The sequence below is a fragment of the Heteronotia binoei genome, chromosome 8 (assembly GCF_032191835.1).
Source record: "Heteronotia binoei isolate CCM8104 ecotype False Entrance Well chromosome 8, APGP_CSIRO_Hbin_v1, whole genome shotgun sequence".
Lineage (NCBI taxonomy): Eukaryota > Metazoa > Chordata > Lepidosauria > Squamata > Gekkonidae > Heteronotia > Heteronotia binoei.
Window position 1 is genome coordinate 120,198,243 of NC_083230.1, and position 15,396 is coordinate 120,213,638.

Sequence of the window (15,396 nt, forward strand, 5' to 3'; positions counted from 1 at the left end):
TGTAGTGGTGAAGTGTGTGGACTCTTATCTGGGAGAACCGGGTTTGATTCCCCACTCCTCCACTTGCACCTGCTGGCATGGCCTTTGGTTAGCCATAGCTCTGGAAGAGGTTGTCCTTGAAAGGGCAGCTGCTGTGAGAGCCCTCTCAGCCCCACCCATCTCACAGGGTGTCTGTTGGGGGGAGGAAGTAAAGGAGATTGTGAGCCGCTTTGAGACTCTTCGGAGTGGAGGGCGGGATATAAATCCAATATCTTCATCTACCTCACAGGGTGTCTGTTGGGGGGGGGAAGTAAAGGAGATTGTGAGCCGCTCTGAGACTCTTTGGAGTGGAGGGCGGGATATAAATCCAGTATCTTCATCTACCTCACAGGGTGTCTGTCGTTGGGGGTGGGGAAGGTAAAGGAGATTGTGAGCCACTCTGAGACTCTTCGGAGTGGAGGGCGGGATATAAATCCAATGTCTTCTTCTTCTGCCAGGGGGTGTGTGTGTAGTTGAGGCTCATGCTGTGGTGCTGAAATGATGATGAAAGGTGGGGGAGCTCAAGTCCACGCTGAGGCCACCAAGGAGAGTTGCATCAACCCCCCCCCTCCACACACATGCGCACCCCCCCTCCAGAGTCCGAGAACCCAGACGGGCACCAGGCTGGGCAAAGAAGTGTGGGCTGGTAAACTCCTCTGTACGGCTGTCTGCATCCCACTTTGTGCTCTCTCTCCAGAGCTGGGATTGTGCCTAGGGCAGCCCAGCAGCAGGGTCAGGTGGGGTGGCCCCACAGGAGGCCCTTCTCCAATCTGACGGCTTTGGAGATTTCTCTTTTCCCTCCCCTAAATTCATCCAGAAGGCCCAAAATGGCCGACGAAGCTGCCCTGGACCACAAGCATTCGCTACCCGGTCTTCTGGACACTGAAAAAGCGCCTTTTGTGGAGAGGGAGGGAGAGAAAGTATCCCCCTGATTCGCAGCCATCCCAGTGGGCCCTGGACAAGGAAGTGTGGTGGGAATGTCCAGCTGCTTTTCTCGAGTCAATTTTTCCCTTAACGGAAAAATTGCCTTCCCTAACGAGAAATTTCTGGTTACTGGCTATAATACAGGGGGCTTAACGCATCAAGGAGACGAGAGAATGGTGATAACAGGTATTTATTAGGGGCAGCATGAGGGTTGGCTGCACCTTCAAAAACTGAACTCTGGGCCAATGGGGCCAAACCTATATACAATTCCTGGTTCTCGCGCAAGCACATTATTGGGTCATTCAAACAAGCAGGGGGGCCTGTGATTGGTGTAGGGATCCTACTGTCCATTGTTCCCAAGTCCCCAAGCTCTGCTGTCATGACTCCAGTGAGCCAGACCAGGAATACTTCGTCATCACACACTAAAATCACATACATAACACAGGCCTTCCCATACTTCCAGACAATGTCAGAACATCCTGAAACTGGCTAATCTTACGAGGTCAAATGCCCCAAATGAAACATTTATAATAAATTCTCTGTGATTCTAATGTCAATGCCACCTTGAGAACCAGTTTGGCGTCATGCACGGACTCTTATTTGGAAGAACCGGGTTGGATTCCCCACTCCTCCCGTTTGCACCTGCTGGAATGGCCTTGAGTCAGCCATAGCTTTCGCAGGAGTTGTCCTTGAAAGGGCAGCTTCTAGGAGAGCTCTCTCAGCCCCACCAACTTCACAGGGTGTCTGTTGTGGGGGAGGAAGATAAAGGAGATTGTGAGCGGCTCTGAGATTCGCAGTGGAGGGCGGGATATAAATCCAATATCATCATCTTACATGTCTAGGCAAATTTAGATTAGGGTCCTACCCTAGGTAGTTAACCATGTAGAGCAGGGGTGTCAGACATATAATAATAATAATAATAATAACTTTTATTTCTATCCCGCCCTCCCCGCCTAGGCGGCTCATGTGGCCAGGGGGCCGAATCAGGCTCCCGGAGGGCTCCTATCAGGCCCCTGAGCAACTGGCTCTTCTCTGGTTCCTTCTCCCTCTCTCTTGCTTCCTTCTGCATCTCAACTAGCTTTGCAAGGCCTGCTCAATCACAAAGGAGCTACAGAGCAAAACCTCGATTTTCTCCATTGGTTGAGGCTCCTCCCCCTCCTGGTCCCCTGGGGAGGGAGGGAAAGAGCCAGAGCTTCCTAGTTCCCTGAATCCTATTGGAGAAATATAAAGAAAGCACCTTTAAGACCAACGGGTGCTAATGTTTTAGGCATGTTTTATTTTGAAGTTTTTTGGGGTTTTTTTTTAAAAAAGATCTTTAGTCGTGTTTGTGTCCTTTAAAAAGCTTTTTTTCTCTGTTACCTAATCTTAAAAAGGTACACAAATGGTTCGGCCCGACATGGCCCAGCCTGGTCCGACAAGGTCTCATTTAGGTCAGATCTGGCCCTGGTAACAAATGAGTTAGAGCAGGGGTCCTCAAACTACGGCCCGTGGGCCAGATGCGGCCCGCTGAGGACGTTTATGCGGCCCGCCGGGTTACGGCAAAATCAGACCGGAAGTGACATTCGACCTAAACTCGCGTTAGCAACGCACACTTCCGGCACTGGGCTGAGGCGGCGGAGACAGAGTGTGAGGTGATACCGAGGTGAGGTGAGTTCCCAGGCCGGGGTGTGTGCTGTGGGGAAGGGAGAGAGATGCAGAAGACGGAGAACTGACGGCCCACGGCCTTGTACAGTAATGGCAGTCCAGCCCTCCAACAGTCTGAGGGACAGTGAACTGGCCCCCTATTTAAAAAGTTTGAGGACCCCTGAGTTAGAGACTTTGAAAAGTACAGTTTTTGTAGTTTGAATTATCAGTTTTCTTTTTCCTCAGATTGTCTCCCCTAACAAGAAATTTCTGGTTACAGGCTTTGTCATCCTTCCAGCCAATGTCAGAACATGCTAAATCCCTGGCTGATCTTACAAGGTCAAAGACCCCAAATGAACCATTCATAGTAAATTCTCTGTAATTGTAATGATGATGCTGCATTAGATGTCTAGGCAGATTTAAGTTAGGGTCCTATCTAGGCAGTTAACTTCACGTAGAGACTTGGAAAAGTACAGATTGTAGTTTGAATTGTCCACAAAGTTTGGTGGTGGAGAGAGAGAAGTTAGTGTAGCAAGTCAGAGAGAGCAGTTTGTAATTTGGTACAAATAAAGCTTAATGTGTGGTGTAAGAAGCCTGTAATTGTCGTTTTTAGTCAACAAAAACAGATGAGGTGTGTTCAGTCCTTTCTCTGCATTGTGTGTATAAGTTTATATTCCGCCCTGCTGCACGGGAAATGAATAAGAAACAAGTTTTTGTGGTACGTTATGCGGGTGCAGATACGGTCTGTGACTTCCTCATGAACTGTAGAAAATTCAAATAAAAACCACGAGGATTTGTTCCTTCTCTCCTCCCTCCCCCTATAGTGGTGATCCTGCAAAATGGTGGCTGTTTCATTGCTTTTTGGCAGCTTCAGGCATGGGAGGCAAACACACTTAGTATTTCTTGTCTATTAATTGAGAGATTCCACATTAATCTGTGATTGGTAGTTACCCAGATTTTTCACTGTGGGTAGAGAAGATAATCTCCTGTTTGTAGAGACAATTTGGTGTCGAGTGAGAGAGAACTGGGCATAAGTAGGGGTTGGGTTTGGGGGGGGGGGGGTTTACATTTAAAAAAGCAACAGAATTGTATGAATTTAAATTTTTTTCCCCCTGATCGTGGAGAACGTTTTATTTTGCACTTCAAGACCCAAACTACTTTGAGCCGTCTCTGTCTTAATGGCAGTAGGTGATGTTAAAGGATGTGACCATACCCCCCCTCCCAGATCTTTTAATTGCCTTGGTGGCTCTGATACAAAGCATCATTTTATACAAAGTGTCTTTGAATGGTTATGAATCATCTGCTGGATCATTGCTTTGTGTCTTAATTTTGGGAGTGAGTCCCGATTCTTGTCTGGTTAGGTTTTGGGTAGACATTCTGAAAAGAGTAGGAATGAGAAGGCATAATGGAATGTGCCATTTCAGGATGCGTTTCCTTTAAAAAAATAACACCCTGGAGAATCTTTCAGTGCTAAAAAAAGTGTTCCTCACAACCACATATAGAAGGACGCGTACAGAAGGGGAGAGGGTTTAGTACCGTTTATTGCACCCTTTCTCATAGGAGCTGAGTGATATGACTTTAATCTACTCATTTCATCATCAATAACCCTGCAGTATAGGTCAGCACAAGAGGGAGTGTTCCCCCCCCCCCCCAAGGTTCTCCAGTGAGATCTGTGGCTGAGCAGAAGATTTTGGATTTAAGAAGATTTTAGATTTATATTCCGCCCTATACTCTGAATCTCAGAGTCTCAGAGCGGTCACAATCTCCTCTACCTCCCCCCCCCCCAACAACAAACACCCTGTGAGGTAGGTGGGGCTGAAAGTTCTTTTCTAGCAGCTTCCCTTTCAAGGACAGCTTCTATGAAAGCTCTGGCTGACCCAAGGCCATCTCAGCAGGTGCAAGTGGAGGAGAGGGGAATCAAACCCATTTCTCCCAGATAAGAGAGCTCTGGCTGACCCAAGGCCATTCCAGCAGGTGCAAGTGGAGGAGTGGGGAATCCAACCCGGTTCTCCCAGATAAGAGAGCTCTGGCTGACCCAAGGCCATTCCAGCAGGTGCAAGTGGAGAAGTGGGGAATCAAACCCAGTTCTCCCAGATAAGAGAGCTCTGGCTGACCCAAGGCCATTCCAGCAGGTGCAAGTGGAGGAGTGGGGAATCCAACCCGGTTCTCCCAGATAAGAGAGCTCTGGCTGACCCAAGGCCATTCCAGCAGGTGCAAGTGAAGGAGTGGGGAATCAAACCCGGTTCTCCCAGATAAGAGAGCTATGGCTGACCCAAGGCCATCCCAGCAGCTGCAAGGGGAGGAGTGGGGAATCAAACCCGGTTCTCCTAGATAAGAGAGCTATGGCTGACCCAAGGCCATTCCAGCAGGTGCAAATGGAGAAGTGGGGAATCAAACCCGGTTCTCCCAGATAAGAAAGCTCTGGCTGACCCAAGGCCATTCCAGCAGCTGCAAGTGGAGGAGTGGGGAATCCAACCCGGTTCTCCCAGATAAGAGAGCTCTGGCTGAATCAAGGCCATTCCAGCAGGTGCAAGTGGAGGAGTGGGGAATCAAACCCGGTTCTCCCAGATAAGAGAGCTATGGCTGACCCAAGGCCATCCCAGCAGCTGCAAGGGGAGAAGTGGGGAATCAAACCCGGTTCTCCCAGATAAGAGAGCTCTGGCTGACCCAAGGCCCTTCCGGCAGCTGCAAGTGGAGGAGTGGGGAATCAAACCCGGTTCTCCCAGATAAGAGAGCTATGGCTGACCCAAGGCCATCCCAGCAGCTGCAAGGGGAGGAGTGGGGAATCAAACCCGGTTCTCCTAGATAAGAGAGCTATGGCTGACCCAAGGCCATTCCAGCAGGTGCAAATGGAGAACTGGGGAATCAAACCCGGTTCTCCCAGATAAGAAAGCTCTGGCTGACCCAAGGCCATTCCAGCAGCTGCAAGTGGAGGAGTGGGGAATCAAACCCGGTTCTCCCAGATAAGAGAGCTCTGGCTGACCCAAGGCCATTCCAGCAGTTGCAAGTGGAGAAGTGGGGAATCAAACCCAGTTCTCCCAGATAAGAGAGCTCTGGCTGACCCAAGGCCATTCCAGCAGCTGCAAGTGGAGGAGTGGGGAATCAAACCCGGTTCTCCCAGAGCTCTGGCTGACCCAAGGCCCTTCCGCAGCTGCAAGTGGAGGAGTGGGGAATCAAACCCGGTTCTCCCAGATAAGAGTCCGCGCACTTAACCACTACACCAAACCACTAGATATTTGAACCCAAATGTCTTAACAGCTCTAAGTAGATGGAATTCGGTAATAAAATTAAATGGCGTTAGGGTGAAGTTCTTAGAAACTTGCAGTTTGTTTTAACGACCGCTTTGGATGTCTGACCATTTCCCACCCCGCCCCTTCTTTTTATTTAGGTTTTGCATTCCACCCCCTCTAAGCGAGTTCGTTTTCGCTTGCTTCACGAGGGCAGAAAGTTGGCTTGCGAAGAAAAAGAGGCATTCGGATTTCGGATAGCTTAATGTTGCACTGAGAACCGTAATCCACTTTCGACATTACGAAATGGCAGAAGAAAGGGGGGGGTTTTTTGGAGGGGAGGGAAGTTGGCAGCTGGCTTTCGCCTGCTGCATTAGTTTTTGTTTTTTTCCCTTTCCAGGGTGCTCATTAAGATGAGGCGAGAAGCCCTGCAGAGTCCAGCGGGGCCAGATCCCTACAAAAACATGCCCCGAACGGCATCCTTTTCTTTCCCCTCTCCCTCTTTCCCTTCTTTCTGCTCCGCTCCATTAGCTGCAATGCAAATCCCTCGCGCAGCAGCTGGGAGCCTTTGAACAGCTGATCCGAACTCAAGATCCTTCCTGGCGTGGAGAGCCGCGGTCTCCTCCACCCCACCGGCGTGGGAAAGCCAGCCCCCTGCTGGATCTTGTTTGTGCAAGCAGCCGGGGGTGGGTGGGACCGGCCCATGCCGGACGGCGAGGAAGCTGAGCGCTCCCTCTTGCCAGCAGTTGCAGCCTCCTTTCTTAAGCGACAACTTTTCGAGCAAACCGCTGCCGACGAGGAAGTGCCTGGGGGAGGGCTTTGTCCCGGGGAAGAGGGGAGGAGGAAGGAACAGAGGCCAGAGGGGGAGGGAAGAAGGAGAAGGGTGTGTGCTTCCTTGGGGTTTGGGCTGCCGCCCCTCTGCAAGCCAGGAAGGAGAGCCCGGGAAGGCACCCTCTGTCGAGGTTTCCAAGAAGCAACAGTTTTCACTCCCTCACTGCAAGCTGAGCCCTCTCAGCTGAGCCAGCCATGAGGGTGCGGCTGCCCAGACGCTGCCCCTGGTTTGGCAGAGCGTGTTTTTTCCTCGGGCTCCTGACGGCCGCTGCGTTCTTACTGGAGCTGTCCATCTCTAGCTTCCAGGAGGCTTCCTCTGGGAGCAGTGGCAACGGCAGGCGATGGGAGAGGCGCTTCTCGGACAGGGCTGAAAACCCTGAGGAGCTGGCCCGGCCCGTCTATGAGAAATCACCCCCGGATTCCCACGGTCTAGGAGAGTGGGGCAAGCCTGCCCATCTGCAGCTGAAGCCCGAGGAGAAGAAGCTGGAAGAAGAGCTGATCGAAAAGTACGCCATCAACATCTACCTGAGCGACAAGATCTCTCTGCACCGCCACATCCAAGACGGCAGGATGTCGGAGTGCAGGTCCAAGGCCTACGACTATCGCAGGCTGCCGACCACCTCGGTCGTCATCGCTTTCTACAACGAGGCCTGGTCAACCCTGCTGCGTACCATCCACAGTGTCCTGGAGACGTCGCCCGCCATCCTGCTGAAAGAAATCATCCTGGTGGACGATTTGAGCGACAAGGTGTATCTGAAGGCGGAGCTGGAGCGGTACATCAGCGATCTGAAAAGGGTCCGCTTGATAAGAACCCACAAACGGGAAGGGCTGGTTCGGGCCCGCTTGATCGGGGCGACCTACGCCACCGGGGACGTGCTCACCTTCCTCGACTGCCACTGCGAATGTGTCCCTGGATGGTTGGAGCCCCTCCTGCAACGGATTTCTGAGAACGAGAGCGTGGTCATTTGCCCGGTTATTGATACCATCGATTGGAATACGTTTGAGTTCTATATGCAGTCTGCGGAGCCCATGATTGGGGGCTTTGATTGGCGGTTGACGTTTCAGTGGCACTCTGTGCCCGAGTATGAGCGACAAAGGCGGAAATCCAGAATCGATCCGATCAGGTCCCCAACCATGGCCGGAGGATTGTTTGCCGTGAGCAAGAAGTATTTTGAATACCTTGGAACCTACGACATGGGGATGGATGTATGGGGAGGGGAGAATCTAGAACTTTCCTTCCGGGTGTGGCAGTGTGGCGGCATCTTGGAGATTCACCCTTGTTCCCACGTGGGGCATGTGTTTCCGAAGCGGGCGCCGTACGCCAGGCCGAATTTCCTCCAGAACACTGCCCGTGTTGCTGAGGTGTGGATGGATGGCTATAAAGAACATTTTTACAACAGAAACCCTCCGGCGCGGAAAGAAAACTACGGAGATATTTCTGAAAGGAAGCTCCTGAGGGAGCGTCTCAAATGCCAAAACTTCAATTGGTATTTGAAAACAATATTTCCTAACCTTCACGTGCCGGAAGATCGGCCTGGTTGGCATGGCGCCATCCACAGTATGGGCATCTCCTCGGAATGTCTAGACTACAACTCGCCTGAACACAACCCTACCGGGGCCCACCTTTCTCTCTTTGGCTGTCATGGTCAAGGAGGCAATCAGTTCTTTGAGTACACCTCCAATAAAGAAATCAGGTTTAACTCGGTGACAGAGCTCTGTGCCGAAGTTCCCGAGACAAAAGATTTCGTGGGCATGAGATATTGTCCCAAAGATGGTTCTGCAATCCCAGAAAGCATTCTATGGCAGTTTAAAGAGGATGGGACTATCTATCATCCTCACTCGGGGAAGTGCCTTAGTGCTTTTCGTACTCCTGAGGGAAAACCTGACGTACAAATGAGGACTTGTAATTCGGCAGATAAAAATCAGATCTGGAGGTTTGAGAAATAGAAAGGCCTGTGATCTAGGAATGCTCCTTCATGAAGAATATGAGTATTCGTACCCACAGACATAACTTCTAGTCAGGCCTTAAAACAATTTTATAAATTGTTAATTTGAGAACTGCCATGCACTGGGTATTGTCTTTGGTTAATTTTTTTTTTTGTAACATACAATTTATAAGTGCCTTTTATTCTAAACTAAAGTGTTCACTTTGGGGAAAAAAACACATTGTCTTTCAGTAAGATTTGAAACTGCACCTTTCTTAAAATGCACATTTATTAAGGTTAAGTTGAAAAAATGTAACACCAAGGGGCGGGGGAACCATTTCAGAGGGTGTGGGGGATTATAGAGACACAGTATATCTTCCTTGTTTTAAGCAATATTCGTTAGTATATGACCTTGAAGTCCTATTTCTCAGTGTCATCCTAAAGAAACCAATGACTCTGGGGGAAAGATAATATACTTTTTTTAAAAACTGGCTTAAAAATCAGGTTAAATTGGCCTTACTCAGGACTTTTTTTGTAGCAGGAGCTCCTTTGCATATTAGGCCACACCCCATGACGTAGCCAATCCTCCAAGAGCTTTACAGTAGGCCAGTGATGGCAAACCTTTTAGAGACTGAGTGCCCAAACTGCAACCCAAAACCCACTTATTTATCACAAAGTGACAAAATTTAACCTGAATACTGAGGTTTTAGTTTAGAAAAAACAACTCATAGTGAAATTAACAGACTGAAAGAACATTTGGCCTGGATAGCATTTGCTTAGGAAACCAACAAAATAGTAACATGTCGGAATGGGAGAATGATGCTGAGAGTGTCATAAGGCAATAAATGGAGGCTGTTCATTGCTCTGTTGCTTGCAGGTCTGGGTTAAACTGAGAACGTGCCTTTCCCAGGGGTGTTCCTGTCCCCCTAATGTACTTTTGAACATGTAACATACATTATAAACATTCTAGTTTGCCACTGGAAAAAAGAATACATTAAAATACTGTGTGTTTAGTAGGAGCTGGTGGTTAGAGTGTCCAAATCAGATCTGGGAGGTCCTGATTCATATGCCCACTCTGCCCTGGCAGCTTGCTGGGAAACCTTGGACCAGTAATATACTCTGAGTTAACCCTCCTCATAGGTTCGTTGTGGGGATAAAAGAGAAGGGGAGAGTGTGTCAAATCACTTCAGTGTCCTTTTGGGGAGGAAGGCAGGAGATACATGATGTCCGTTAATAAATTAAGTTGATGAAAGGAGTCCACTGATTTACATGGCTAAATCTGACTCCAGCAGCACCTTAGAGAACAAGGTTCTTGAGAGTCAAAGCTCCTTTTATCTAATCGAGGGAGCTCTAATGATGGAAAGCTTGTGCCCCCTCCCCCAAATCTTGTTGGTCTCTAAGGTGCTCCTGGGCTTGAATCTAGTTGTTCTACTCTGGACCAGCATGGCTACCCTTGGAAACTTCAGGGATAGTCTGAATTCTATTAACTAGAAAGTCTGATGTGAGAAAGGAGGGCCAGTTTGGTGTAGTGGTTAAGTGCGTGGACTCTTATCTGGGAGAACCGAGTTTGATTCCCCATTCCTCCACTTTCAGCTGCTGGAATGGCCTTGGGTCAGCCATAGCTATCACAGAGCTGTCCTTGAAAGGGCAGCTTCTGTGAGAGCTCTCTCAGCCCCACCTACCTCACAGGGTGTCTGTTGTGGGGGAGGAAGATAAAGGAGATTGTGAGCTGCTCTGAGACCCTGAGATTCAGAGCGAAGGGCGGGATATAAATCCAATATCATCTTCTTTCTTTGAACTAAAACTGCAATCCTGTGCATGTGTAGAAAGTAGATGCCACAGTGCTCACTGTAGATTACTTCCGAGAAACCATGGAGAGCAAGCCCAATGAGGAAAGGCTAAGGGACTTGGGGATATTCAGTCTAGAGAAGAGGAGGTTGAGGGGGGAGACATGATAGCTATTTTGAAGTATTAGAAGCGCTGCCACTTAGATGAGGGCAGGGAGCTGTTCCTGATGGCAGCAGAGGAGAGGACTGGCATAGCAAAAAACTTTTTAACAGTAAGAGTTGTTCAACAGTCGTTAAGCAGTGGATGGACAAACACTTGTTAGGGATGCTCTGGGAAACCAGAACAGCAGTGCAGCAGTTCAAAAACAGCTTATCAACAATTTGCCTTATGGTCCCTGTAGCTTGAAAGGGCTCTGTTCAGATACTGCTATCAGAAGCATCATATTTGAAAGTAAGGAAGCCTGCAGTTCCTCCCTTTCCACTCCTAAAGCAGAGGCGATACCAGCCACTGTTTCTGCCAGGTTAGTGGGATCCAACATTTCCTATAATAAGCCTACATCCCTTCAAAAAATGTGCTTGATTCAAAGTCCTGATCTCTCTCCCCACCCCCACCCCCATCCCCACACACCCATGCCCTCTTCTTCCCTTCGGCTTGGACCATGCCACAACAGTTTTGAAATATGAAACACAACCAGGTCTTGGCCATTTGAAAACGTGAAGCTGCCTTATACCCATCTCTCTAGTGCAGGGGTGGCCGAACTGTGGCTCAGGGGCCACATGTGGCTCTTTCACCGCATCGTGTAGCTCTTGAAGCCCCCACCAGAGAAGGCATTTGTCTCTTTAAACCGCTTCATCAAGCCATGCCAGCCAGTGGCTTGGAGAATGCATTTAAAGTTCAAGATGCTTTCTTTCCACCTCCCTCCCTCTCCACCTATTTTCCTTCCTTCCTTCCTTCCTTCCTTCCTTCCTTCCTTCCTTCCTTCCTTCCTTCCTTCCTTCCTTCCTTCCTTCCTTCCTTCCTTCCTTCCTTCCTTCCTTCCTTCCTTCCTTCCTTCCTTCCTTCTCTCAGACATCTGATGTTCATGTCTGGTGGCTCTCACCCATCTGACATTTCTTCTATGTGGCTCTTAAGCAAGTTTGGCCATCCCTGCACTAGTGGGTCCCATCTAACCCCCTTCCTAAAACTGCAGGAGCACCAGCAAAGAATATTCCTCTGCATGTTGTGCCTGGGGGCTGCATTGTGGTTGCACCCTCCGATGTCAGAATTCCAAAGGTGCCCACGAGCTCAAAAAGGTTGGAGTGCCCTGTTGCCTCTCTGAAGGAGACCCAGTTAGGGTTGCCAGGTTTGGGTTAGGAAACAGCTGGAGATTTGGGGGAAGGAGCCTGAGTTTGGGGAGAGGAGGAGCTTCAATGAGATATGACTCCAGAGCCTCGTGCGTGGGAGGGGGAGGGAGTGTGTGCGCCCACAGAGAGGGCTCCGAGTGCCGCCTCTGGCACCCGTGCCATAGGTTCGCCACCACTGCAGTAGGCCCTGTTAAGAAGAGCCCAGTAAGCTCCTGGAGGATTGGCTACATCAGGGGGGAGTGGCCTAATATGCAAAGGAGGTTCTGCTAGAATTCCTTACAGGGCTCTTCGTACAGGGCGTGCTGGAAGCTCCAGGAGGATTGGCTACATCAGGAGGGTGGGGCCTAATATGCAAAGGAGGTCCTAGAATTCCTTACAGGGCTCTTCGTACAGGGCCTGCTGGAAGCTCCAGAAGGATTGGCTACATCAGGAGGGTGGGGCCTAATATGCAAAGAAGGTCCTGCTAGAATTCCTTACAGGAATCTTCATACAGGGCCTACTGGAAGCTCCAGGAGGATTGGCTACATAAGGGGGGTGGGGCCTAATATGCAAAGGAGGTCCTGCTAGAATTCCTTACAGGGCTCTTCATACAGGGCCTACTGGAAGCTCCAGGAGGACTGGCTGCATCAGGGGTGTGTGGCCTAATGGGCAAAGGAGGTCCTGCTAAAATTCCTTACAGGGCTCTTCGTACAGGGCCTACTGAGAGCTCCAGGAGGATTGGCTACATCAGGGGTGTGTGGCCTAATATGCAAAGGAGGTCCTGCTAGAATTCCTTACAGGGCTCTTCGTACAGGGCCTGCTGTAAGCTCCAGGAGGATTGGCTGCATGAGGGGTGTGTGGCCTAATATGCAAAGGAGGTCCTGCTAGAATTCCTTACAGGGCTCTTCGTACAGGGCCTACTGAGAGCTCCAGGAGGATTGGCTACTTTAGGGGTGTGTGGCCTAATAGGCAAAGGAGGTCCTGCTAGAATTCCTCACAGGGCTCTTCGTACAGGGCCTGCTGTAAGCTCCAGAAGGATTGGCTACATCAGGGGTGTGTGGCCTAATAGACAAAGGAGGCCCTGCTAGAATTCCTTACAGGGCTCTTCGTACAGGGCCTGCTGTAAGCTCCTGGAGGATTGGCTACATCAAGGGTGTATGTGGCCTAATATGCAAAGGAGTTCCTGCTACAAAAAAAAAGGCTTGGTAACTTAGCTGACCTCCGATTTTCACAATGCATTTGATGCATCCTGTGTTTCTCTAGTGATGTGTCCAATGGGAACAGCATTTGTGCGTTAGCCTGGGTGAGATGGCTAAGTTAAACCAGTTGCAAGCAATGGTGTTGAAAAGAAGAGATCCTGCAAAGTTGTGTTTTCTTAACACCAGAAGCATAACCTGAGAAGAATTCAGATCTATTCAGGGTTTTTAAAGTTTGGTTATAGTGTTGCCAATTGGTCAGGGTTCTATTTATGATTTCCTGCTATTTCACTGTTTGTGTAAGCCTTGTCAAAGGTAAGAACGTAAGAGAAGCCATGTTAGATCAGGCCAATGGCCCATCCAGTCCAACACTCTGTGTCACACAGTGGCTAAAAAAAATTATATATATATATATACACACACACACTCACTGTGGCTAATAGCCACTTATGGACCTCTGCTCCATATTTTTATCTAACCCCCTCTTGAAGCTGTCTATGCTTGTAGCCACCACCACCTCCTGTGGCAGTGAATTCCACATGTTAATCACCCTTTGGGTGAAGAAGTACTTCCTTTTATCCATTCTAACCCGACTGCTCAGCAATTTCATTGAATGCCCACAAGTTCTTGTATTGTGAGAAAGGGAGAAAAGGACTTCTTTCCTCTACTTTCTCCATCCCAAGGTATCATTTTAAAGACCTGTCTTTTGGGGGTGGGGGGTGGGAATGAAGTGGTTTGACAGTGATCCTCGTGTTGTGTCTTACGTGGATAGAACTCAAATTCTCTCCGCACGCACCCCAGCCTAAAACAACTATTTGAACAAGGTAATGTTGCCTTAGCAAAGGTGTTCCCATACTTCCTTAGGTCAATCAAACACGGATTTCTTGTACGTGGCAATTCACTGCGATGTTTCCGATTTGGACTTTGGCCTGGTGAGGTGGCACAGCTGCGGTTAAGCAGCGGCAGGAAACACTCCAAGGAAAGGGATAAAGTTGTCAAGCAAACCTGTGCAGAGGGCCAGGTCTGTGAGTCTTTGAATTTTGAGTGCCTTTAAGTAACCCAGCTCCAGCTGAGATAGAGGGATTTGAATGACCAGGAAGTGGTATTAGGAGGTATTAACCAGTCAAGGTATTGTAATCCGTGATGCGTAACTGTCCGCCAAAGAAGCATTGACTGTTCTGTTTCCCGGCCAAAAAGAGATAAAAAAAAACAGCCCTTAGGCATACAAAGTAGATAGGTACAGGGATTTTTTTTGTAGCAGGATCTCCTTTGCATATTAGGCCACACCTTCCCTGATGTAGCCAGTCCTCCAAGAGCTAAGTAGGCCCTGTACTAAGAGCCCTGTAAGCTCTTGGAGAATTGGCTACATCAGAGGGGTGTGGCCTAATATGCAAAGCAGTTCCTGCTACAAAAAAAAGCCCTGTGTATTGATTATATTGGCATCCAAAGCTCTTTTCCCTGATTTTCATCAGCCAGCGTCCTGTTAGGTTTGGTTCATTCTCACTGGGAGAAATCTAGTATTATTCTCAAGACTGGGGTGGCTGTTTTCTGCTGATTTTTGAGAGCCAGTTTGGTGTAGTGGTTAAGTGTGCAGGTTTGATTCCCCACTCCTCCACTTGCAGCTGCTGGGATGGCCTTGGGTTAGCCATAGCTCTCGCAGGCGTTGTCCTTGAAAGGGCAGCTTCTGGGAGAGCCCTCTCCAGCCCCACCCACCTCACAGGGTGTCTGTTGTGGCGGGAGAAGATATAGGAGACTGTAAGCTGCTCTGAGTCTCTGATTCAGAGAGAAGGGCGGGGTATAAATCTGCAGTCTCCTCCTCCTTCTGCTTCTCCTCCTCCTTTAGATGCCATTAACAAGTGGGGAGAAGAGGATCCCTAAAATCCTCCAAAGCCTCCCTCCCCCAAAGATCGTAACGCCTTCAAAGACTTGTAAATCGCCTCCTTATAAGAGCAAATTTGCCAGATTGGACACTACGTAAATGAACTGTTCTGAATCTCCTGTTCAAAATTGTTGTCTCTTGTCAGGGGTGGGAAAATACCAGACAACCAGATCCAGGTGGGGGTTTGTGTGTATTGGATGCAGCCCGCCCATGAGTTCTTTGTGGATGCAGTTGGTTGCATCCAAGGATAAGTGATTGTTCCCCCTTGGAACTGGCTTTGTTGTAAGCATTCCCAGGTTGAATCCATTGTCTTATTTATAAGTAAGGTTATCCGACTGTGTTAGCATAAGAACATAAGGACATAAGAGAAGCCATGTTAGATCAGGCCAATGGCCCATCCAGTCTAACACTCTGTGTCACACAGTGGCAAATTTTTTTTGTGGCTAATAGCCACTGATGGACCTCTGCTCCATATTTTTATCTAAACCCCTCTTGAAGGTGGCCATGCTTGAGGCCGCCACCACCTCCTGTGGCAGTGAATCCCACATGTTAATCACCCTTTGGGTGAAGAAGTACTTCCTTTTATCCGTTTTAACCTGTCTGCTCAGCAATTTCATCGAATGCCCATGAGTTCTTGTATTGTGAGAAAGGGAGAAAAGTACT

At 49.1% G+C, this 15,396-nt stretch overlaps 1 protein-coding gene across 1 annotated transcript; it reads left to right on the forward strand.

Moving 5' to 3' along the window:
• The first annotated feature begins 6,796 nt into the window (after positions 1–6,796).
• On the forward strand, positions 6,797–8,635 carry GALNT4 (polypeptide N-acetylgalactosaminyltransferase 4). Its single transcript, XM_060245983.1, has one exon. The coding sequence runs from the start codon at positions 6,819–6,821 to the stop codon at positions 8,568–8,570; it is 1,752 nt and encodes a 583-aa protein (XP_060101966.1). The 5' UTR covers positions 6,797–6,818; the 3' UTR covers positions 8,571–8,635.
• Positions 8,636–15,396: the final 6,761 nt, after the last annotated feature.